The sequence below is a fragment of the Lampetra fluviatilis genome, chromosome 48, assembly GCF_964198595.1.
Source record: "Lampetra fluviatilis chromosome 48, kcLamFluv1.1, whole genome shotgun sequence".
Taxonomy (NCBI): Eukaryota; Metazoa; Chordata; class Hyperoartia; order Petromyzontiformes; family Petromyzontidae; genus Lampetra; species Lampetra fluviatilis.
Window position 1 is genome coordinate 9,526,894 of NC_136322.1, and position 26,825 is coordinate 9,553,718.

Genomic DNA, 26,825 nt, shown 5'->3' on the forward strand with positions numbered 1-26,825 from the left:
TATACACTACACTACTGCACAATACACTACTGTACACTATTAGACACTACACTATACACTACACGATATACTACACTACTATACACTACACTATACACTACACGATACACTACACTACTATACACTACACTATACACTACACCACACTACTATACATCACTACTATACACTACACTATACACTACACTACTATACTACACTACTATACTACATTGAACTGCTTGTTGTTGTGTTTAGTTTGTTGTCCTTCCCCCGCACGTACGGTGCGAAATAAGTTCGACATACGTACGTACATCAGTGTCTGATCCATCAACCCTCGCTGATGCTGCTGCCTGCGTGTAGCAATATCTTCGGGACCTTTTTTTACCAGTATCAAAGTGTGACAAATAAGAGTAGGGGTTGTGCCCTTTCTGGAAATAAAACAGGAGTCGTGTTAAGATGTTCAAACACCAAATATAAACATTTTGCAAGGATTCATACTCTTAGGGTTTTTTCGGTAAAGTCACGTAGGTAATTACCGAAAAAAACCAAGAGTATGAATCCTTGCAGTCACGAAAGCTTCAAATATAAACCTTTTTCAAGGAATCAAGTTAACGCATTAACCACACGCAGTGCTTGTGGTGGACATGCAAACAGACAGGCTCTGATAATAATGTAACTATAATGTTATAGGCATTGTCTATAATAATATACATATATTATAGCCCAGATCTGTCACTCTGTGACTGTGATTAACGCCCCCGGATTGGTTGAAGTGCGTCACGTGACCGCGAGCTAGCAGCCAACCAGAGGTGCGCCCCTCCCAAATATGTAAGCTCGCGGATTGGTTGAAGTGCGTCACGTGACCGCGAGATGTCCACTTCCCGACCTTATGGAAGAGGTACATAGATTACACTTTTGTCATCTGGCCACATGGCCGGCCTGCTCTAAACCAATTTCTCGACCACATCAATTCCATACACCCAGCCATCAGATTCACCATGGAAGTCGAAAAAGATGGCAAGGTACCCTTTTTGGATGTCCTAATTAAAAGGAGACCTGATGGTTCAATGAGCCACTCTGTCTACAGGAAAGCCACCCATACGGATGCTTACCTAAAACCGGATTCCCACCACCATCCAAGACTCTATACCATAGAGCCCAATGCATTTCCGACCAGGAACACATTGTCAGTGAACTCAAACACGTACGCCAAGCTCTTAAGGCTAATGGTTACTCCGACTACACAATCCGCAAGGCCATCACTCCAACCATCAAGAAGGATCCTGTTGAGGAGCCTTTCAAGACCATCACCTTACCCTACATTGCTGGGGTCACAAAAAAGATCTCCAAAATCCTGATTAAACACAAGATCCAGGTCCGATTCAACACAGTACATAAAATCCGTGATCTGGTCCCGTCTGTAAAAGATGTGGTTCCAGACATACAGTACCCTGGCGTCTACAAACTAAGTTGCCTCTGTGGTAGCAGTTACATTGGAGAAACCAAACGACATGTCTCGGACCGCATCCGTGAACATAAAGCAGACCTGAAACACGGTAGGACAAACACCTCAGCCGTGGCAGATCACTGTTACAATTCAGTGGGCTCACATGACATTGATTTCTCCAAGACAGAGGTTCTCTGCAAGCCAACTGGCTATCATGAGAGATTCGTTCATGAGGCTATCCACATATACAAACACAGAGATAATTTCAACCGAGAATATGGATTCTGGCTTAGCAATCATTGGAAGGACGTAATACACCATTTCGGATCTTAACTGATTGTGTTCACATTTACGGTGACTTTCAGACCGCGTTCCACTCACTGGCATTGTATTCTCCGCAGGGAATGGATTCTTTTCTCCGCTGCAAGTTTCCTTTCACTACTCACCCATTGACACGACGGTCAATGGTACAGTGTATAATAACAAATAGTATAACATTTATATGCTTAATACAATGTACAAAGTAATATATAGTATCGTATAGTATTGTAATTGTATAGTAAATATATAGCAGTGTGATACACATTAGGGTGGGTAGAATAATACATAGTGTTATATTAAAATGTATAAGGTGGTTTATAGCAATACAGTGTATAATTTAATGTTGGGTTTGTCTATGGCAGTATATAGTACGGTGTAGACTCGTGTGATGTAAGAGAATAACGTTTAGATGGAAGCATATTATATAATTTTTACGACGTAGAATTGTTATGTATTACTTACTGTTAGTAACTCAGCTTATTGTAGAGTATAGTAAGTATACTGATGATGCTATGTAGTTTATACTTTAGTTGTTTATGTAGTTTATACTTTAGTTTTTTACGTGGTTGTTTAGTAACTGCAGCTACATACTATTAACATTCCTTTCCTTTGTTAATGCTACCCCCTTCCCCCTCCCTTTGATGCTGCTAATCCTGCATAATGCACGGGCATAATATTAATTTTAACCCCCCCCCGCCCACCTCCTACGCATTCTCCATATGCTAAATTCCTCTTGATATTAATTCTAGATTTGAAGCTTTCGTGACTGCAAGGGTGGGTAGAATAATACATAGTGTTATATTAACACTATGTGTGTATTCCGTGGCTGCGGAGACGCAGCCACGGAAAGCTCCTCTTGATATGCAAATTATTTTGTCAAGGCTCTCTTCTTCCCACCTCCCCCCTCCAACCCAGCTTAAATATACGCTCTAAGCTTGGTGGTGTTTCATTCTTCACCTGAGGACGGCTGCTTGCGTTGTGGCCAAAACGTCGTGAGAATTATTTTCTTATGTTTTATTTTTATTATTTTATTACTTCCCTTCTACGTGACTTTACCGAAAGAACCAAGAAGATGTCCACTTCCTGTTGTGTTGCGCCCCGCACCTCGAAGGCCCGAGAAGCAGCAACATGGCGGCCACAGCGCCGGAGACGCAGCCACGGAAAGCTGACGGTCGATCCACTCACATACGGCTCACTCATACACACAGCTCACTCACACACACACAGCTCACTCACACACAATCGCATGCACCTCAGAGGAGATGGGTGAGTCAGAGTGAGGCAGAGCCGTGCTCCGTCCACTGCTGCCCTGAGGGACCCCCGTAGGCCCGCCACTGTTGGCCTTGAGGGAGAGCCGCGCTCTCTCCACTGCTGCCCTGAGGGAGAGCCACGCTCTCCCCACTGCTGCCCTGAGTGACCCCCGTGCTCTCCACTGCTGCCCTGAGGGAGATCCGCGCTCTCTCTACTGCTGCCCTGAGGGAGAGCCACGCTCTCCCCACTGCTGCCCTGAGTGACCCCCGTGCTCTCCACTGCTGGCTTGAAGGAGAGCCGTCCTCCGTCCACTGCTGCCTTGAGGAAGAGCCGTGCTCTGTCCATTACATTGATCCTCGAGTTTTTTTGGTGCTTAAATCCACTGCTGGATGAAGGCTCACCGCACGCTGTGCGAGTGGATCGTAAAGATTTACTTGACCAGTGTGTTGGGGGGTGCCGCAGGCTGTGGTTGTTGGGGGGTGCCGCAGGCTGTGGTTGTTGGGGGGTGCCGCAGGCTGTGGTTGTTGGGGGGTGCCGCAGGCTGTGGTTGTTGGGGGGTGCTGCAGGCTGTGGTTGTTGGGGGGTGCCGCAGGTTGTGGTTGTTCGGGGACGCTGCAGGCTGTGGTTGTGCGGGGGCGCCATAGGTGTGCCCCCTTTTAAGTGACTTTACCGAAAGAACCAAGAACATGAATCCATGCAGTCACGAAAGCTTTACATCGAAAAATAATAATGTAACTATAATGTTATATGGCATTATCTATAATAACAATGTAACTATACTATTAGAGGCATTGCCATTAATGACAATGTAACTATAATGTTAAAGGTATTCTCATTGAAACTGATTGACCTACAGCAGAGACAGCTGCTGCCTTCTTTATGGCCTCGTCTCACCACCAGTGTCAGACCAGAGAACAACGCCAAAAGGCGAACAGGGCGAAGACAATGCCACACGTATCGGAGCACTTATAGCTCAGGTCCAGCAGTTATATCTTTGGGAGCCTTTCTTTGCCAGTATCAAAGGTATGACCAGCAGTGTTTGCCCTTTTCTATAGGGGCAGCAGTTTTCAGCTTCGTGAATGTCAAGGGAGGACCTTCCAGCCACACAAAGTGCCGCATGACGACGACGACGGCGATGATGATGATGAAAGGTGCTATTAGGGTCAGCGATGTAATAACGAGACTCGCTCAGACCGACAAATTGGCTCTCATGAGGCCTAATTACGCACGTATAACGGAGCCTTTATTTGGCGAGCAAAGAGGTCAAAGTGTTGTTATACTTTGACAATCACCCCCCAGGGCCGGTTAAGAATTATATTGGTGGTTTGCTAATGGAGGCCCAGCACGGTGGGATGGAGCACGGGGTCGAGCATTTGATTGAGCATGTGGTCGAGCATTGGCTGGATGTGTTATGGGGTTGAGCATGGGATTGAGCGTTTTGATCAAGCATGCATTTGGGAACAAGGTCAAGCGTGGACTTGATGTGTTATGGGTTTGATCATGGGATCGAACATGAGAGACATGAGATTGAGCACGGGATCGAGCGTGTCATCGAGCATGGGATCGAGCCTTTTAATCGAGCATGCATTTGGGAACAAGGTCAAGCATGGGCTTGAGGCGTTATGGGATTGAGCATGGGATCGAGTCTGGGATAATTCAGGAGGCACTGTTGGCCTATTGGATAACACAGCCTTGCAACCGCAGCAGCATCTGGATCTAGACAGTGGACTCCAGTTCCATGCTGACATACGTCGTCTGGTCTGCAATAAATGCATTGTTTTGAGTTCGTATGTGTGTATGTATGTTGAACTTATTTCGCACCGTACATAACCGTTTTAATCGGTTGTGCGGGGGTTTAAGGACAACAAACTAAACACACAAAAAGCAGTTCTAAAGAAACGAGTTTGTCAATGTGGATGATTTTAATAGGGCACAGCTTGAGTGGCTTCCTAATATCGGAAGAGAAGAGCGTTCCAGACGGCCGCAGAAGCAGCACAACTGAAAGCGCCGCTCGAAGACGATGCAGTGACCGCCATCTTTGTTCGACGGCTAGCTATAAGTGTAGTGTGTAGTAGTGTATCGTGTAGTAGTGTGGAGTGTAGTGTTTTTAGTAGTGTATAGTGTAGTGCATAGGAGAGTACACTGGAGTGTATAGTCGTGTATCGTAGTGTGTAATGCATTGTCGTGTGTTGTGTATCGTGTAGTGTATAGTCGTGTATGGTGTAGTAGTGTGGAGTGTAGTGTTTTTAGTCGTGTGTAGTGTATATTGTAGTGCATAGTATACTGTTGTGTATAGAAGTGTATGGTGTAGTAGTGTGGAGTGTAGTGTTTTTAGTCGTGTGTAGTGTATTTTGTCGTGTGTAGTGTAGTGTATCGCGTAGTGTATAGTGTATAGCATCTTTGTTCGACGGCTTAGCCAGAAGCCACCACTGCTGCTGCGCAGGTGACAGCCGGAGTGTCGCATGACGATGGTTTATAGCTCCTTGACGAGGTCAGGAGCGAGGTACCGTGGTTCATTCAAAGGTCGACGGTGGAGGAAGGGAGCCAAGGGAGGAAGGAAGGGCGAACCTTTAGATGATTTTGGCATCGCGGCACTGGAGTTGATGCACGTGTGAGATGTCCGCGCTGACAGCTGACTTTGCGTATTCCACGAGCCGTCATCATCATCAATCACCCGCAGACAAGTCAAGGGGTGTGGACCCACATCACACACACACGCCACACATTACACCATACACATCACGCAGGCAAAATACAATGTTGATTTGAAGCGTTCGTGACTGCAGGAATCCATACTCTTTGGTTATTTCGATAAAGTCACGTGGGTAGAAAAAATAATAGATCACGACGTTTCAATCACAGCAGGGAAACTGCTTAAACGTGAACTGTTTCAGCAGTTTCCCTGCTGTGATTGTCTCACCTGATGATGGTCGCTTGTGTTGCGATCGAAACGTCGTGATCTATTATTTTTTCTACCTACGTGACTTTACCGAAAGAACCAAAGAGTATAAAATACAATGACAAAGATCCCAGCCCCCCCCCCCCCCTGCACGGCCGTCACAGACGTAGGGACAAGTGTCGTTAGTGAGTAGCAGCAGCAGGGCCTCCTCCACTGAGGCCGATCTTGACACCGCTGGTACCAGTCATCGGCAAGTCCACTCAGCTCCACGTCCTTCTGTACCACATCACTCCATCTCTTCTCTAGCCCGTGCCGCGCCCGTTTAGCCCCCTCGATCCGGCCGAACAAAAGCTGTTTGGGCATGCGGTGACTGGGTATGCGGGCTACATGGCCCAGCCAACGCAGCCTTGCCTGCCGAAGGAGTTCACCGATGGGACTGTGTCAAGATCTTTCAGGGATGTGTGTACTCATTACACAATCAAGCCTGCAGGTTAAACACATGATGGATCGTAGGCAGGCCACCCTGAACGTTTCGAACTGGCGATGATGTTCCATTTGAGGCGCCCCGCGTTTTGCAAGCAAAGAAAAGGGAGGGCATGACCGTGGTCGAGAAGACACACACAGACAGACACAGACACACACAGTCACACGGACACACACACAGACACAGAGACACATATATAGAAACACACGCAGATACACATACACAGACACACACACGCAGATACACATACAGAGACACACACACACACACGCAAATACACACATACAGAGACACACACAGAGACGCACACACAGACACAGGCAAACACACTCGGAGTCCCGCACAAACACTTCTTTTCAAGCCATAGGCGACAGGAGGATTCTGGGGAATGTGGCGTCATAGCAGAGTGAACTCACGTGTAATTAAATCGCCCACACACAATATGAAGAGAGAATACAAAGGTTCCCCACGTATAGCCTAGACCAGGGGTCGGCAACCTACGGCTCCGGAGCCGCATGCGGCTCTTTACGGGCTGCTTCTTGACGATATGTACGTATGTACAGTATGTACTCAGATGCATTGCGGCTCTTGAAATACTGAATTTTGTACCGAATTGGAAAGAAATGGCTCTTCTTGTTATTTTGGTTGCCGACCCCTGGCCTAGACTAACATTTCCCATAAACTAGCACTGCACATAGACTAACTTTTCATATAGACGGACATTGCACATAGACTAACATTATACATAGACTAACATAGCCCATCGACTAACATTGCAGATAGACTAACATCACGCATAGACTAACATTGCCCACAGACTAACATTACACATAGGCTAGCATTGCACATAGACTATCATTGCACATAGTCTAACATTCTCTAAATACTTACATTGCCCATATACTAACATTGCCCATAGACTAGCATTGCCCATATACCAGCATTGCACATAGTCTAACATTCCCCATAGGTTAACATTGCACATAGTCTAACATTGCCCATAGATATAGCCTTGTCCATAGTATAAGATTGCCCATAGGCTAACATAGCCCATAAACTAACATTGCCCATAGTTTAACATTGCCCATAGACTAACATTGCCCATAGACTAACATTGCCCATAGACTAACACTGCACATAGACTAACATTGCACATCGGCTTCTGTGGCCGTCTGGAACGCTCTTCCTTTTGATATTAGGAAGCCAATACGAGTTGTGATGCACTTTTAAATCATCATCATCTAGGTTGACAAACTAATTCATCTAGAACTGATGCTTGTTGTTGTTGTGTTCAGTTTGCTGTCCTTCCCTCCACACCTCCGAACGAATTAAGATCAACGTACAAAGGCAAACACAAAGATCCCCCACATAGCCTTACGCAGGCTGTTGGGGCAAGTGCTGTTAGCGAGCACATCTGAAGGCCGGCACGGTACAGGAGGGGGTCGGTGGCCAGCGCCACGCCCGGCCGCCTTTGTCTCTCCCCAGTGACGACGTTTACTACACACCGCACCAGGTCCACATTTGAGGCTGAGTCGACCTAGGCGAGGACCGGGACCGGTTCAGATAATCGTCACCGCGTTGGCCGTGAGCGAGAATCGAACCCGGGTCGCCAGGTTCCTAGCGCAGCGTAGCGCTAACCGCTGCGCCACCGCTCCCCCGACGTACACACACACACGTTACAACAAAAACAACCAACAACCGCCATTCGCCACTAAGTGGCGGTGACGTCACCACGACGCTTGTGCCAGGCCATGTGCACCTTGAGGCCACGTGTCGAACGCCCGCTGGCAGGAGGTCACGGGGCAGACCCAGCAGGTGCCACGGGTCGACCGACTGAGATGACTGGCTGATGCACCACCCTGTGCCCCCTTGCTGTGCCAACTTGATGTGCTTTAGCCACCCGGCGCTTCGCTCGTTGTTGTGAGCGTACACACACACGCGCACGCACTCGCCCGCAATCAATCATTTCGCTTGGCATGCATTGCAATGCAGTCGCCCAATTAATGACTTGTTCATTTCGGTGTCGCGGCAATGCACGGCACGAGAAGCGTCGTGCATACACCACCTGTAAATAGACACACACAAACACGAACTATGGGTGGATGGGGTGGTAGTGGTGGGTGGGGTGGTAGTGGTGGATGGTGGGTGGGGTGGTGGGGGTGGTGGTGGGAGTGATGGGGGTGGGGTGGTAGTGGTGGGTGGGGTGGTGGTGGTAGTGGTGGGTGGGTGGGGTGGTGGTGGGGGTTGTGGGTGGGATGGTGGGGGTGGATGGGGTGGTAGGGGTGGTGGTAGGGGTGGCTGGGGTGGTGGGGGTGGTAGGGGTGGGTGGGGTGCTCGGGATGGTGGGGATGGTGGTGGTAGTGATGGGGTGGGGTGGTGGTGGGTGGTGGTGGTGGATGTGCGTGGGGTGGTGGTGGGGCTAGGTGGGGGAGGAGGTACACGACAGTGTTGCAATGTCGACTGAAATGCGCTCCCAGCGAACTCTCGTCGTCGGTGGGGGAGGTGATGTTGAAGCCACCGGCAGGCAATGCCCATCCCCAAAAACCGAGCCCACACCCTTGGTCGCTGTCTTCACGAAACCCTGGCTGGTGGTGGGGGGGGTACACGTGGGCTCCACGGTGGCTAGGAGATGTTAACTACCTCACCTGGTGCGCATGAGACCGTGGGTTCGATCCCATACCCTGACCGACGCCTGCCTGCTGCTGTATATTTGGAGTCAGTGTCAACTCTCACCCCGTGGTGGTCACTGCGTGAAATTTTTGGTCCTCCGAATGTTTTCCTCCATCAACGTCGCAGCGCCGTTTATACCAATTTTGGCCGCTGCTATGAATCTCCACGTGATGATGAGGACGAAGGAGCCACCGCCTCGCTGAGCTCTCGTCCGTGAGGGGCCGGGTGGCTTCTCGAATAAGTAATATTTTTAAAAACTTTTTTAAAAACACGCTTTTATCAAATGTACTAGTAATGGAAGAACTCCAAGACTCCAGGAAGTGGCCCGAAGCTTGCCATAACGTAAGGGACCGTGGCCAATTACAGCCAACGTCAGTTGAGCGTGGGCAATTAGACCCAAGCCGACACATAACATAAAAAAGAATGCTTAAAAATTTATATTTTATTTCCTATGATAGAATATAGTATTGTCATCAGTATGACATGAGTATACCAAGTTTTCAGTCGATACCACATTGGGAAGTGGGTTAAAATTGAGTTACAAGATTTGAGGATACATCAACAACAGACAGAGTGAGTTAAATGAAAGAGTGTCAAATAATATTTTAAAATACCTTTTAAAAACACGCTTTAATGAAATGTACCATACGAGTAACGGCAGAACTCCAGGAAGTGGCCCCGAAGCTTGCCATAACGTAAGGGACCGTGGTGATTTACAGCCAACGTCAGTTGAGCGTGGACAATTACACCCAAGCCGAAACATAACATATAAAAAATATTGTTTAAAATTTGTATTTTTTCATCCTTTTTTTATAGAATATAGTATTGTTATCAGTATGACATAAGTGTAGTGCTGAACTTTACGCGGACAACTTCTTATTTTTCCGTCGTCACTTTATTTTCATCAAACTCAGCATAGTCCACAACCAAGACTCCAGCGCGTTCTCTGCTCGCTCGCCGCACTCCGCTGGCCTCGCTCGCTCGCTCCGTTCCCTCCCTCTCTCTCTCCGTCTCTTTCTCCCCCAACTCTCCTCTCTGCCTCGCCCGTCTCGGCTTCGACCGTCTCGCTCCCTCTCGGCTTCTCCGTCTCACTCCAACTGTCTCTCTCTCGGCTTTTCCGTCTCACTCCGACGTCTCTCTCTCATCTCCATCTCACTCCGACTGTCTCTCTCTCTCTCGGCTTCTCCATCTCACTCCTACTGTCTCTCTCTCTCGTCTGACTCCGACTGTCTCTCTCTCTCTCGTCTCCGTCTCACTCCAACTGTCTCTCTCGTCTCCGTCTGACTCCAACTGTCTCTCTCTCTCGTCTCACTCCGACTGTCTCTCTCTCGTCTCCGTCTCACTCCAACTGTCTCTCTCTCTCTCTCGTCTCCATCTCACTCCGACTGTCTCTCTCTCTCGTCTCCGTCTCATTCCGACTGTCTCTCTCTCTCGTCTCCGTCTCACTCCGACTGTCTCTCTCTCGTCTCCGTCTCACTCCAACTGTCTCTCTCTCTCTCTCTCGTCTCACTCCGACTGTCTCTCTCTCTCTCATCTCCGTCTCACTCCGACTGTCTCTCTCTCGGCTTCTCTGTCTCACTCCAACTGTCTCTCTCTCTCTCGTCTCCGTCTCATTCCAAACTGTCGCTCTCTCTCGGCTTCTCCATCTCACTCCGACTGTCTCTCTCTGTTCCCGTTCCACTGCTAGCCTATCCTTTCTCTCATCTCTTCTTCTCCTCCTGCTCCACTGCTACCCTATTCTATCTCTCATATCTTCTTTTTCTCCTGCTCCACTGCTAACCTATTCTTCTTCTTCTGCTCCGACCGTCTCCGTCCAGCTCCCAGCACAACTCCTCGTCTCACTCGGTGGTGGTGTAGTGTATAGTAGTGTATAGCGTAGTGCATAGTGTAGTGTATAGTCGTGCATAGTGTAGTGTATAGTGTGGTGTAGTTTATAGCAGTGTAGTGTATAGTCGTGCATATTGTAGTCCCGTATTTATCCCCGTCATTAATTTCCAATTAATTAACCGGCGTCCCCCCCCACGACGCCCCGCGCCCGCGGCCCCCGCCGCCACCTGCTCCCATCCCCAGACTTACTGGCGCCACCTTGCCCCTGACAACAACAACCGGCCAATCACTGCGCTGCGTCCCATAATTACCTAACGAGCCGTCTCTCTCCAGCCGTTGTCTCCCAGCAACACCTGCTTGTCCTGATGCGACCCCACTGCCCCGCCTTGGCGGCGTTAATTCACTATGTAAGTGTAGGGCTGTTACAGAGAGCCCGTTATGCATGGCAGCCTATGGTAAACAAGCACAGTGGGCGGGGCTACGTCAGTGCACGGGCAGGTGCCCTCTACGACGTCCGCGCTTCGGACGTTACGATCCCCCGGGGCCCCACCCCTCAGGGAGGGGGGTGTATAAAAGGGGAATGTATCGGGAGGCTCGGGAGTGATGTTTAGCTAAAGAAGAGGAGGAGGAAGACGTCTGAGATAGAGCCCTGGACTCCCCCTGGTACGCCGTCCTTATCAGGACCGCGCAGGCTCGAGCCAGTGGCGTGGTACCAGAGCCAGAGCCAGTGCTGGTCTGGACTCTGGGTACCGGGCCCGACTGACCAGTGTCGGGCCAAGATAGCCTCCCCTAGCCCATTAGTGGAGGACTCAGAGGCAGGCTAAGGTTAGCCTAGAGGTGTGTCCTCAGATAGACGGGTGAGGGGGCCGATACCCCCTCAATTGTGTATGTCACAAAGTTGGTATTCAAATAAACAAGTGTGCCTCCAACTCCGGTGTCAACGAGTCGTAAGCGTTACTACATCTGGCGTCAGAAGTGAAACAAAGTACGAACATGGATACACGCCGGACGACTCGAGTCGGAGTACCAGGGGCGGAGGACACCGCTGCAGTTGGAGGGCCCGAGATGGCTGAAGATGCCATCGAGCAGCCGGGGCTGGGTGCATCCACGCCACAGCAGCTGGAGGAAGGGGAGCCGTCGACGGAGGGACTGAGGCAGGCGCACGCGAAGCTGGCCGAGCTGCTGTACGCCGCAGCCGCCATGCTCGACAACATCACGCGGCTGGGGGCTGCGGGACCGCCACGAGGCGACAGCAGCCAACGACCACAGCGCCTTCCCGCCATTTCAACGGAGCAACATTTTGAAACTCCCGCCATCGCCGCAGCTGCTGTTGAGGGCGTGGCCGCTCTAAGCATCGCGTCCAACGGCGGGAGTACAGTGCCTGCCGCGTCACCACGGGTGCGACCGGCGATGCCATCGCTGCTTCGGGCCGACGCTGAGTCGAGTGAGGGAGACGAGGGAGCGCGATCGTCCTCTGCAGCCGCTGCCTTACATCAGCGACTGCCGCCGCTCAAAGAATTTGTGGGCGAGGAGGGCGACTGGGGCGGCTTCCAGCGGCGCTTCCTCGCTCACCAGGAGATGGCACAGTGGACAGACGCCGAGGCTCTCCGAGCACTGCCAGCACTCCTCGACAGCGACGCCCTCGCCACACTAACATCGGCAACGAAGGAGAGGCGTTCCACGCTGCGGAAGGCGATGCAAGTGCTGTCCGCTGTGTATGGGCCACCATCGGACTGTCGTCAACTCTTTTACGATCGCCAGCGGGGGACGAAGGAGTCGCCCCTGGCGTACCGTACAAGCCTCCTGGCGCTGGCAAAGGAAGCCTTTCCACGAATGGACGACGAGGGGATCGACGCCATGGTGACAGAAAAGATACTTTTGCTGGCGGACGACTTAGACATCGTCATTGTCGCACAGGACGATGCAGAAATGTGCTCCCTCCAAGCGGCCCGTCTCCTCCACGCAAACCTGTCCTCTCAACGACGGAAGGCCAGCAAGGCGGCGAGCGGGCGCGCCGTCGCTGCGGCCACCCTCCCGGCGGAAGAGGTTTGCGCCATCAACCATCGACGGCAGCACGGAGCGGGAGCGCGGGAGGACCGGGCCGGTTCAAGCCGTCTACAACGTCCATCGTCGCCACCAGCGCTTCCACGCTGTTATAACTGCGGCATCCGGGGCCACGTCGCCTCGGGGTGCCGCTCTCCTCGGCAGCGCGGGACGACACCTCAACGGGACGCCGGCCCTCGTCACAAGCTCCACCATCATAATCCGGCGAGTCGCGGCACCCCTCATGTTTGGCCCACGCACACGCCCGTCACACACTCGAACACCGCAGCGAAGGGGGGGCAAATATCGCGTACCATGGCACCAACACGCACCGCTCTGGGTACTCACATTGAACCCAGCCAGTGGTCCGTGTTGGCCCATCGGGTTGTAGCCGCGTCATCGGGGTCGTCGGCCGTTGTGGGTCACATCGATGGGGTCGAGGTGCGTATCCTGGTCGATACAGGGGCATCGGCGACCATTATTTCGGAGTTGATTTATAACATTCTCCCTGCCCAGAGCCGTCCTTTGATGCCTGTTAATGTACCATTCTTTGCTGCTAACGGGGGTTCACTTGGCATCATCGGACAAATTCGAGCCCAGATTTGTGTCGGGGATATTAAATTATCTGGGCCGATTTTTGTTTCCTCCTCGCTGGCGGTTCCGTGCCTGCTGGGGACGGATTTCCTGGCCAAAATGCCGATTAGGATATTAATCGACCAGGGATGCATTGAGCTCCCATCGGGCCGACGCATGGCGTTTCTGCCATCCCCCGCTACGAGCCGGACGGCGTTCGCGACGGTGCCGGCGTTCGTAGATAGAACGGTGCGCGTTCCTCCGGGGGCGCAAATGTTAATTCCTTTGAAACTTCGGCGGCCCTTCGCTAAGGGCATTGGGGCTCAAGGGGTTCTGCTGGGACCGTCTAGGGCCGGGGTCAGTGGACCTAATTTACTCCCGGCCCAGACCATAGTGAGAGGGGAAGGAGAACCCTTCATCGCGGTCCTCAATGTGGGCTCGCAGACGGTGGTGGTCCCACAGGGGACCGTGCTTGCTCACGCAACGCCGGTGCCCTGTGAGGAACCCGTCGCGAGTCATGTCGGCGCTGTCCCTGCACCGCGACCACATTCGGACAGCGATGAAGGGTGGCTCGAGGCGCTTTGCGCGGGATCGACGGACCTGTCAAATTTAGAGCGCCAACGTCTTAAGACACTACTGAGGGAATTTTCCGACGTTTTCAGTCGGGATAAATACGATTTGGGCTGCACTCATCTGCTGCGTCACCATATTGATACGGGTGACAGCGCGCCAATACGCCAGAATCCTTTTCGGTTGAGTCCCGCCGAAAAGGACCATGTCAAATCGGCTGTTGATGACATGCTAGCCGCCGACATCATTTCTCCCTCCAACAGCCCTTGGGGAGCGCCGATCGTCCTGGTTAAGAAGCAGGACGGTTCGTTGCGGTTTTGCGTTGACTTTCGGCGCCTTAATAAAATTACGGTTGCCGACGCATACCCGCTCCCACGGATGGACGAATCGCTTGACGCCTTGGCGGGAGCGCGATTCTTCTCCACATTGGACTTACTTTCGGGATTCTGGCAGCTTCCTCTGGACGATGATTCAAAGCCTAAAACTGCTTTCCGTACTCCGCACGGCCTGTTTCAATTCAACCGGTTGCCGATGGGCTTACACTCAGCGCCGGCAACTTTCCAGCGGTTGATGGAATTGGTTTTGGCTGGATTGCAATGGGAATCGTGCCTGATTTATTTGGATGACGTCATTGTCTTTGGCAAAACTTTTGAGGAACATCTCCAGAGGTTGCGGGCAGTTTTCCTAAAGATGCGGGCTGCTAATTTGAAATTTAAGCCCCAAAAATGCCATTTGTTACGCGAGTCGGTGCGTTATTTGGGGCACATCGTGGGGCGCTCAGGTATTTCTACCGATCCCGCCAAAACGCAGTGTGTTAGCTCCTGGCCGACTCCCACCTCAGTGGGAGAGGTTAGGAGTTTTATTGGGTTTGCGTCGTATTATAGACGCTTCGTCGCTAATTTTGCGACTATCGCCAAACCCCTACATGCTTTGACATCTAAAGGGGTTCGGTTCTGCTGGGGTCAGGAGGAGGAAGCTGCTTTTTGCTCCCTTCGGGACGCTTTGGTAAACGCTCCTCCCCTGATTTACCCTGATTTTTCAAAACCCTTCTTGCTCGACACCGATGCGAGCAACACGGGTATTGGGGGCGTGCTCTCCCAGGTGGTTGACGGCGTGGAACGTGTGGTTGCGTACGGCAGTCGGGTGTTGTCTCCAGCGGAGCAACGGTATTGTGTCACCCGTAGGGAACTGTTGGCAATTGTCCATTTCGTCCAACAGTATCGCCCATATCTGTACGGTCGGCATTTCACCGTCCGCACAGATCATGCGGCACTGCAGTACGCCCTGAGGGTTCAACAGCCATCGGGACAATTGTCCCGATGGTTGGAGGTCCTCCAGGATTACGATTTCCAAACCACATACCGTAAGGGCGTTCGCCACACCAACGCGGACGCTCTGTCACGCTTGCCAACCACCTCCGAGTGTGCATGCCTCCTGGGGTCTGGACGTTGCAGGCCTCCAGGGGACACATCGGTACCTGTCTTGGCGGCCGCCAACGACGACGATGCAATGGTTCCTAATTCGATCGAACAACAGGGCAAAGATTCCCTGTTGGGGTTGCCCGTCATTGAATGGGGGTGCCTCCAGATGGAGGATGTCTCCCTCCTCGGGTGGCGACGTCGCGTTGGCGGTGCGGCGGGGGGAAAAAGAGGTGCTTCCGACGCATGGGAAATGTGCCAAGGTCTGCTAATGCATTGGGACGGGAAGTCACGTCGACATCGGCTGGTTGTCCCTACTGGGTTGCGGGGTAGGGTGGTATGGGCCGCTCATGAGCGCCTCCTACACCTGGGGACCCAAAAGACTCTCGCCTTGCTGCAACTTGATTTTTACTGGCCTGGCATGACGAGGGATGTTGGGGATTTGTTGGGATCGTGCCCTCAATGTGCACAACGCAAACCGCCGGCACGGGAGTCTAACCCGCCCTTGCAATCGATCAAAGTGTCCAGGATAAACGAGCTGGTCGCTCTGGACATTTTGGGACCATTCCCCGCCACCCCCAGAGGGAATAGATATTTGTTGACGGGTGTCGAGTATTTTACACGCTGGCCTATGGCCTGGCCTCTGGCCAACCAGTCGGCAGCAGCCATCGTGGAGACCTTTGTTCAGGGTTATGTCCTGGACAAAGGTGCTCCGGAGAGGCTGCTGACCGACCAGGGCAGAAATTTTTCCGGTAAACTACTCAGACAAGTCTGCGATCTCCTGGGCACAAAGAAAATTCGGACCTCCCCATATCACCCACAAACTGACGGGATGGTCGAACGTTTGCATCGCACCATCTCGTCCATGTTATCACAACAAGTTTCGGACTCGCAAACGGATTGGGACCTACAAATTCAGGGGGTCTTGGCGGCGTACCGGATGGCACCCCATGCGGCTACGGGGTTTTCTCCCTTTTACCTCATGTACGGCCGAGAACCAGACCCGCCTGTTCGTGCCCAGTTGCGGATCCCTGTGCCGCAGGGAAAAACTAATCTGGCTGACCACGTTAAATTTAATCTGGACAAATTGACTGAGGCACGGGATGCTGCAATGCAAAACTCTGACCTCCGTCAGAAGGCAAATGAGCGCCTCAGATTGAGTCGAGCGCACATGCTGCAGTGGAAGCCGGGGGACAAGGCATGGTTGCACTGCCCCCAGGTGCCACTGGCAACCTCCTCTAAACTGGTGCGCCCGTGGCGGGGCCCTGTGGAAGTGGTGGAGGTGTTACGTCCGCAGTGCGTGCGCATCAAGTGGGGGAAGCGGCGATGGTTCGTGCACCCCTCCAGATTAAAACCCTTCGCTGCGGTACACAACCCCACTTCACACGCGCGTGGCCAAACATGTGGGGGGTCGGCCGACTTGCTGGGTCCGTCTCCGTCGCTCTCACCTAATGCCTTGCCGGCTGTGCCACCTTCAGGAGCATCAGGAGTGACGGGCTCACGCCCGATCACCCCTCCTGCGGATGCCGAGGGTCACGCGGAGTCAGAGGAATGCTCACCTCAAGACGGACAGTCGCCACCTGATGGTCCGCCACGCGGGGTTACCCTGTGTGAGGGGCCCGCTGCAAGGACGCGCGCTAAAATGCGCAAACTGTTGTGAGGCCGGAAAATGTGTACATAGCTGTTGTGTTTATTGGGTGTTGTGTGGATGGTGTGTTTCCCGCTCCTCGGATGTACATATGTTGGGTTCACCGTTTGTTGTGTGTGCGGGGTGGGGTCCCTGCTGGTTGTATATAAGCTGTTTTTTTACGGAATTCGTATTTATTCGGGGGGGTGCGACGGGTTGTTTCTCATCTTGTTGTTGTGTCTTGTTCTGGTTCCTGTTATGGTTCAAAAAATAGTGAGGCACACGTGAGGGGGTGAAGGCACCTTTATTGTCAAATTTTTGTATGTTGGCAGCCGGGACGGCTGCATGCTATGTGGGGGGGAGTGATGTAGGGCTGTTACAGAGAGCCCGTTATGCATGGCAGCCTATGGTAAACAAGCACAGTGGGCGGGGCTACGTCAGTGCACGGGCAGGTGCCCTCTACGACGTCCGCGCTTCGGACGTTACGATCCCCCGGGGCCCCACCCCTCAGGGAGGGGGGTGTATAAAAGGGGAATGTATCGGGAGGCTCGGGAGTGATGTTTAGCTAAAGAAGAGGAGGAGGAAGACGTCTGAGATAGAGCCCTGGACTCCCCCTGGTACGCCGTCCTTATCAGGACCGCGCAGGCTCGAGCCAGTGGCGTGGTACCAGAGCCAGAGCCAGTGCTGGTCTGGACTCTGGGTACCGGGCCCGACTGACCAGTGTCGGGCCAAGATAGCCTCCCCTAGCCCATTAGTGGAGGACTCAGAGGCAGGCTAAGGTTAGCCTAGAGGTGTGTCCTCAGATAGACGGGTGAGGGGGCCGATACCCCCTCAATTGTGTATGTCACAAAGTTGGTATTCAAATAAACAAGTGTGCCTCCAACTCCGGTGTCAACGAGTCGTAAGCGTTACTACATAAGTATACCAAGTTTGCAGTCGATACCACATTGGGAAGTGGGCTAAAATTGAGTTACAAGATTTGAGGATACGACAACAGACAGAGTGAGTTAATAGAAAGCGTGTAAAAAGATTGTTTGAAAATATATATATATTTTTATGTTAGAATACAGTATTGTCGTCAGTAAGACGTAAGTATACAAAGTTTGCAGTCGATACCACATTGGGAAGTAGGTTAAAATTGAGTTACAAGATTTGAGGATACGACAACAACAGACAGTGAGTTAAATAAAAGCGTGTAATAATAAACATGCGCTATCACGGCAGCTGAGTAGCAGGGCCTTAGACTTGGTGAAATAAGAAAACACGTCCATGATAGGGGTTATTTTTTGGGGGTCAGATCGCGTAAATGTATAAATGTTGTGTCGTTAAAACCCGCCGCCACCCGACACAGCCAACTAGTGAGAGTTGTCACGTAAACAGAACGTGGCCAATTCGTCACTAGTACAGCACTAGTGTGTAGTGTAGTGTATAGTGTCTTGTAGTGTATAGTGTAGTGTATAGTAGTGTAGTGTATAGCAGTGTAGTTTATAGCAGTGCATAGTGTAGTGTATAGTCGTGTATCGTGTAGTGCATAGTGTAGTGTACAATCGTGCATAGTGTAGTGTATAGTGTAGTGCATAGTGTAGTGTATAGTGTGGTGTAGTTTATAGCAGTGTAGTGTATAGTCGTGTATAATGTCGTGCATAGTGTAGTGTATAGTGTAGTGCATAGTGGTTTTAGCCATATTTGTTTGTTGTAGTACAGAGTTAGACTGATAACTTTAATATAAATTGTCTTATGGGTTTGCACACAGCATTGATATACGGTGCTTTTTCTGGAAGATTTTGCTGTTTTTTCCTGAAATTTTCTGTTGCGTGTTCATGTTTTTGTTTTGTTGCAGTTGCAGCCGAGTCAAAAGCCGCATGGCTCACAGGGTTATACCTAATAAATGATAGTAAAATAAAACTGAATTAAATGGCTCTTTATTAAACAACTCTGGGAGTAGCAACCCCCCAAAAAAAACACAAATCCGGTACCTTTCAGGAGCAAAACTCTCTCTCGATATTCAAACCTTCCTGCAATCTCGCCAATCATCGGCATCCGCGTTAAACAGCAGCAGCATCAGTAGCATCATCATGATCAGCAGCAGCAGAACGATCGACTTTGACAGCAAATGACGATCGGAATCGGCGTTTTAATAAACGCGGTACTCAATCGGCAAAATAAGCACCCACGTAGTCACCACCACCAACACCGCCACCACCATCACCGGCCAGGCCAGGTAGCACTTTGAGGCCGTCACGTGAAGTGTCGAATGCTCACCGCTGACAGGAGGTCACGGGACAGGCCCAGCAGGTGCCATGGGTTGTGGCTGACTGAGATGACCGGGAGATGCAACCACTACCCATAGACTAACGCTGCCCATAGACTCAACACTACCCCTAGACTCAACTCTGCCCATAGACTAACACTACCAATATACTATTACTACCCATAGACTAACACTACCCATAGACTCAACATTGCCCATCGACTACCATTGCCCATAGACTATCATTGCCCATAAACTAACATTGCCCATAAACTGACATTGCATATAGACTACCATAGCCCATAGACTAACATTACCCATGTACTATAATTGCCCATATAATAACATTGCTCATAGAATAACATTGCCCATAGACTATCATTGCCCTTAGACTAACATTGCCCATGTACTATAATTGCCCATATAATAACATTGCTTATAGACTAACACTGCTCATAGACTATCATTGCCCTTAGACTAACATTGCTCACATACTAACTTTGCTCGATAATGATGTATGTATGTTGGGCTTCTTTTGCACAGTGCATAGCCAACCGTGCCAATCGGAGGTGCGGGGTGATGATGGTGGTGGTGGTGATGTCTTAATGATGATGTTAATTGCGTTCATCCATAGGGGTCTGCAGAAGACCTGTTGTGTCTTCTGTGCAATGATCGTGTTGATGTCGGTGATGGTGTTGATGTTGATGGTGGTGTTGATGGTGATGATGTTGATGGTGATGATTTTGATGATGTTAATGGTGATGATGTTGATGATGGTGATGTTGATGGTGATGATGTTTTAGGTGATGATGTTGATGATGGTGATGATGATGATGTTGATGATGTTGATGTTAATGGTGGTCTACCTGGACGAATGGGGAGACAGGGGCCGGTATCCTCTGCGCAACGGTGACGGTGATTTTTATGGTGATGATGTTGATGGCGATGATGTTGATGATGTTGTTGGTGGTCTATCTGGACGAGTGGGGAGACAGTGGCCGGTATCCTCTGCGCAAGGATCGCTTCTTGCGGTAGACGAGGGCGACCGCCACGATGAAGGCGGCGGCGATGACGGCGATCGGAGTCACGAACTGCGACACGGCCACTGTGGTGCGGGCAGAGAGAAAAGTGCACTTCGTCACCATCGCATCGTCATCATCATCATCGTCACCATCAACATCATCACTGCTGTCGTCAACATCAGCATAATCGCTATCAATATCAACATCCTCACTATTGACACCATCACTATCAACATAATCTTCACTATCATCATCATCACCATCACTATCAACATCATCGTCATCTTCACCACCACCACCAACAACGACCGCCATTCACCACTAACTGGCGGTGACATCGCCGCGGCACCGAGACCACGCGAAGTGTCGAAGGCTCTCCGCTGACAGGAGGCCACGGGACAGACCCAGGTGCCATGGGTTTACTGACCGAGATGACCGTCAGAGGTTTGGCACCTCTGCTGCCAGGTCATAAGCAAACTACCCAGGCACGGAAACTTCTCCACTCTCTCCACAAGACACCCAGGCAGGTGCTTAGTTTTGGTGGGGCTGATGGTAAGACCCCACCTCTTAGTGGCACACTCCAGGTTCAGCAGCAGCAGAACCTCTCAGAGTGAGCTGCAATCGCAAGATCATCAGCATACATAACGTGGTTTACCAATGGGGAGTCATCCCTTGACCACACCCGTGCATCGTTCAGCCTCCCATTGTATCTGTACCAGATAGAAATTCCACTGGTACAGTCATTGAAATATTTTCGAACTGCGTGGTCAAAGATGTTAAATAGTGTAGCGGCCAGAGGACATCCCTGTCGCACCCCAAGGTGAACAGGGGATGGCTCTGACTCACGGCCACGCAACTTTACCTGGGCCTGCCCACCATCATGAAGGCCCTTAATGATTGTGAGCAGATAGTCAGGGACTCCGAAAGCATGAAGAACTGCCCACAGCCCTGACCTGTTGATGGACTAATAGGCCTTGACCAGGTCAATAAGTCCCTTTTAAATTCCCTACACCTCTGCTGTAGCAGACAGACAGAATATGGCGTCTGTGCAGGACCGCCCCGGCCTGAAATCGCATTCGGGCCTCCGCAAGCCTCTTCTCAGCGTGCCTGTCAAGGCGATGTTAAATAATCCATGCCAAGGCACACCGAGGAGGCAGATGCCACTGTAGTTGTTACAGTCTGTGTGGTCCCCCATATAGCCTGAACAAACTGTTGGGGCAAGTGCTGTTAGAGAGTAACTATAAAGGCCGGCAATGTGGTGCAAGAGGCGGTGGGTGGCCAACACCATGCCCGGCCACCTTCGTCTCCCCAGTGGCGATGTTTACTACCCTACACCGCTACACCAGGTAACTCATTTGAGGCTTAGTCGACCTAGGGGAGGTGCAGGACCGGTTCAGATAATCGTCACCACCGTCATCAGCACCGTCACCACCACCACCATCATCGCCAACAACAACAACAACCGCCATTCGCCACTGGGTGGCGGTGACATCACCATGACGCTTGTGCCAGGCGACGCGCACGTTGAGGCCACGTGAAGTGTCGAACGCCCGCCGGCAGGAGGCCACGGGGCAGAACCCAGCAGGTGCGCCACGGGTCGACAGACTGAGATGACGACTGGCCGATGCACTACCACCTGCGCGCCCCCGCCCCTACTGTGCCGACATCACCGCCACCGCCGTCGTGATTACCGGAGGAGCGGTTCGGTTCTCCGATTACGAGCGGCCCGCGGGACACGGTGTGCACCGCCGACTCGACGATCTCCCCCATGGCGCCGGCGCTCCTCCTGCGACGGGCGCTGTTGACGCAGCCCTGCTGGCAACGCGTGCCCGCCTGGCCCGCCTTGCACACCAGCACGTCACAGTGCAGGAAGACCTGGGGGGGAGGAGTGGGGGGGACACGTGGGTCAGTGACGTTGCATTGCAGGGACACCTGGGGGGGGGGGGGGGAGCAGGGGCACGGGGGGAGGGGGACATGGGGCGACGCGAGGGGGGGGGGGGACCACGTGGGTCAGTGTAGACACGTAGACCAGCACGTCACAGTGCAGTGACACGTGGTGAATCCCACTCGGGTTTGCCAGACCTCCGCTAAGTCACCACACAGGCCCCCCCCCCCCCCGTTAAACACGAATCAGCACCCCACCCCCCAACTGCCCACACGCAACAGCCAGAACAGACTGTGTGGTGCCAAGTGCTGTTAGGAGCCTACGAAGGCCGCCACTGGGTCCGGAACGGCACCAAAACCCCGGCCGCCCGGGCCGCCGTGGTCTCTCCCTCATTGTTTTGAGGCCGAGTCGACCTAGGGGGGAGGACCCAGGACCCGGTTCAAATCATCAAACTCGCGTCTCAGCCAGCCTCGAAGTGCAGCGCAGCGCAGCAGATGCCCGCCGACCGCTAACTTCTGCGCCACCGCTCCCCCTCTAGCCTTGCGACACGGCGCTTGTGCCAGGCTAGGTGCACCGCTTCACCCCACAACCCCCGCTACTCCCCCCCCTCTCAACCACCACGGGGTCGTCCCATCTCTTGCGCCCACCTGCTTGAACTCCCCGACGAAGGCGAAAGCGGTGAAGCTGAACTGGTTCTTCTTCAGGAAGCTGCTGTAGCTCTTCCACGTCGAGTCCAGCACACAGCTGTTGGGGGTGGGGGGGTAGGGGAGGGATAGGGTAGAGGTGAAAGTTGTCACGTGCATTTTCCCCTCCACGTTTGGAATCTAAGTCTACCTCGCCTGGTGTGCAGGAGGGTCTTGGGTTCGATCCAGACTAGGGGTCGGCACGGTTTGAACCGACTCAAATTGGTTTCAAATTGAGCAAGCCAAACCAAACCAAACCAGCGACGACTGAACCAAACCAAACCAAAACCAAACCAAACTAAGCTAAACCAAACCTCTTGAGTTGGCTTGAACCGAAAAGATGCGCGGCAAACAATATTCGCATTCAATACAAATATCAAGTGTATTAATCGCTAATTTCTACGCAGGCTTTCTTCATATTGAGATTCACTAGCAAGTACTGGACGACGATGTCGTCCACAGCCATCTCCTCAAGCTTGGCACGCCCAATGTCCTTGAACGCAGTGTGGTAGTTCAATGGCAGTGAAACCCCAACACTAGGCAACATCCGCGCCCACGAGCGCACACACATCTCGGCCTTGAACGTGCACTTGTGCAGGTTTGGTCGGTCGAGAAAGGAGCGCTTGGCGGCCGAGTTTGCTCTCTCGGAGGGCACGGACGACGCCGGGATAGGCAAATAGTCGAGGGCCACGCGTCGTAGGCGCGGGTACTTGCCGCCGTACAGCTTCCACCACTCGACGACGTCCATGCTCAGGTCCTGAGTCGGCTCAAGCAGGAAGCGGTCGACCTCGGAGGCGGCGCCGTCGTGAGCGTTGGGCGCGTAGACCATGTCAAAGAGGATGTTAATGCCGCCACGCGGCGCCGCCTTCGGCGCCGCGTCCGTCGTCAACGCTGGGTAGCGCTGGTTGAGAATGTCCGTCATCATGTCCTTGATATTGCTGTACTCGGTGCTCGAGGCCGCGGGCTTGGGGTGGCGCAGGTCGAGAAAGCGGGCGACGCGGCTTGGTTCGGACGAGAGAAGGTCGCTGTACTTGACCATGTAGTCGGAGATGGTCACGGCGGCCGAGCTCACGACCACATGAGGACTCGGGCGGTGAGTCATGCAGTGGCTCGAGAGCCTCCTGCGCCGTGATGGCGTTCGAGATGGTGCAGTACTCCTCGGCGCCCATGGCATCGGAGATGGCCGCCGGCTTCTCCAAGAACTGGCAGAGCAGCGCCGCCTGCTCCCACTGCTCGTCCGACAAGCCGGCCTGGCTCCGCGACCAGCCGGGCTCAAGGCAGATGGTGTCGATCACTTGGCGCTGCCTTAGCGACGCCGTGAGCATCACGTACGTGCTACCCCAACGTGTGACCACGTCGAGGCAAGGCGGCTGCAGCGGGCACTTGAGGTAGTGCCGCGCGAGCGACGTGTAGGCCTGCCCTCTTCATCTTGCTCTTGCGGATAGCGCCGAGCGTCGCGCGGAGGCTGCGCAGCAGTGTCTCGAACGCGCCGAATGAGGCCTTGACGCCGAGTATGACGCAGTGCGCGATGCACCGCAAGCAGCACGTCGAGCGCAGGTTGCTCCCCTCGAGGAGCGTGAGGGACTTGGCGGATGCGACGGCGTCAGAACCGCTGTCGGTGACGACGGCGAGCAGGCGCGGCCACACGCCAAAGTCGTCGAGCAGCTCGTGCAGGCGCTGCGCCATGCGCTTGCCCACGCCTTCGCCCGGGGCCACCCAAAAGAAGTCAATGATGCAGTTGCACATGGAGAACGACGCCGGGTCCATCCAGTGGAGGGTGACCGAGAAGAAGCCGGTCATGGCGTCGTTTGTCCAACCGTCGTAGGTCAAGGAGACGCAAGAGCCAAAAGTAGTAAAGTACTGTAGCACGAGTAGCTTGAGGACGACATACATCTCGAGCATGCGGCGCTTGACCGTGCGCTCAGACTTGGGCTCGTAACCCGGGGCAGCTCGTTGAAGAAGAGTCGTAAAGGGATCCGATGTTACGTGTTTATGGCCTAGACCACTCGTCGCGATGTACTCGGCGACAAAGCTGTCCATGGCCTTGCTCGCGTGCGCTGACATGGGCGTGGCCATCTTGGACTGCACGAGCAAACCCTTCCCCGTCGGCGGCGACGTGACGACCGTGGGCGACTCGGGGTCGACGATCCCATAGGTCTTGAGATGCTTGATACGGGTGCCCGAGGAGGTGGAGCCCGCGTACTGGAGGGTGCAGATCTTGCAGGTCCGGCTCTGCACGTCGCCCGCGGCCTGGCTCGTCTCAAAGTACTCGTCGTGCCACAGCGCTCGGGACACACGGGCCTTCTTGGGCTTGGGCTGCGTCGCGGTCTGCAGCGCTGCGGCGCCGAGGGTGCGCATGAGGCTCTGCCGCGTGTCGCCGCGCGTGGCGTCCGGGCTCTCACGTTCGCTCGCCATCGGCTCCTCGTCGCTACCGGCGTGTTTGGTCTCTTCCACGTCGTGGATGAGATACCTTGTGATGCTGGAGCCGCCGGGGATGGCGCCGTCTTGAGCCGCTCGAGCCATGGAGATGCAATTGCAAAGTGAATTCGCAGGCAAAGGCAACTACAGCATGTCCTTTCGTGTCGCCTTTACAACCAACCAAACTAGTTTGAGCCGGTTCCACCCTGTCCGAGCCAAACCGAGTCGGTTTTCGTAGCCCCAAACCAAACCGAACCAGTTCAAACAGAGCCAAACCAAACCGATTTGGTTCGGTTCAAGCCGCGGTTTGGTGGTTTGAGCCAAACCGTGCCGACCCCTAATCCAGACCCCTGACGATGCCTGTTGCTGTTATATATTTGGAGTCTGCGTCTCTCTCATCACCATCACGGTGGCTAGGAGATGTTGACTACCTCGCCTGGTGTGCAGGAGGTCGTGGGTCCTATCCCTGCCACTGACGATGCCTGCTGCTGCTGTAGATTTGGAGTCTGCGTCTCTATCATCATCATCACTATGGCTAGGAGATGTGGACTACCTCGCCTGGTGTGCAAGAGGTCGTGGGTTCGATCCCGACCCCTGACGATGCCTGTTGCTGCTGTATATTTGGAGTCTGCGTCTCTCTCATCACCATCACGGTGGCTAGGAGATGTTGACTACCTCGCTTGGTGTGCAAGAGGTCGTGGGTTCGATCCCGACCCCTGACAATGCCTGCTGCTGCTTTAGATTTGGAGTCTGCGTCTCTCTCATCACCATCACGGTGGCTAGGAGATGTTGACTACCTCGCTTGGTGTGCAAGAGGTCGTGGGTTCGATCCCGACCCCTGACAATGCCTGCTGCTGCTGTATATTTGGAGTCTGCGTCTCTCTCATCACCATCACGGTGGCTAGGAGATGTTGACTACCTCGCTTGGTGTGCAGGAGGGTTGTGGGTTCGATCCAGACCCCTGACGATGCCTGCTGCTGCTGCTGCTGTAGATTTGGTGTTTGCATGTTTCTCTCTCTCTCCCCGTGGTCACGCTTTGGGAGAGTATTCGCCTACCGCTATGAATCTCCACGTGGTCAATGACGATTGATTTAAGGCTTTCGTGACTGCAGGAATTAATATTCTTTGGTGGGTCTTTCGGTAAAGTCACGTACATAGGTTGAAATTAATACGAATAAATTAACAAAAACCACGACATTGCGATCACAACACAAGCGATCGTCAGCTATTTTTCCTCCTGACGACGGCCGCTTGTATTGTGATCGAAACGTCGTGTTTTATTGTTTATTTTTATTAATTTGAACCTATCTACGTGACTTTACCGAAAGAGCCAAAAAATATAAAAAATAATTAGTCAAAAGAGTTAGTTAAGCTTCAAATCAAGATTCAAATCAAGATTGAGTTAGTTAAAAGTTCAGTTCATGCATTTTTCTCCGGGTGCACCAGGTTTTTTC

General features: G+C 52.7%; 1 protein-coding gene across 1 annotated transcript in view; it reads right to left on the reverse strand.

The window, feature by feature from the left end:
- Positions 1-19,038: 19,038 nt before the first annotated feature.
- Positions 19,039-26,825, reverse strand: part of LOC144948262 (IgGFc-binding protein-like) — a 52,280-nt gene continuing 44,493 nt past the window's right edge. The window contains exons 31-33 of the mRNA XM_078877684.1: positions 22,918-23,014; positions 22,077-22,260; positions 19,039-20,468 (exon numbers count right to left, since the gene is read on the reverse strand). Coding sequence (XP_078733810.1) covers positions 20,335-20,468; positions 22,077-22,260; positions 22,918-23,014 — 415 coding nt within the window. The 3' untranslated portion in view covers positions 19,039-20,334. The remainder of the gene's footprint in view (positions 20,469-22,076; positions 22,261-22,917; positions 23,015-26,825) is intronic.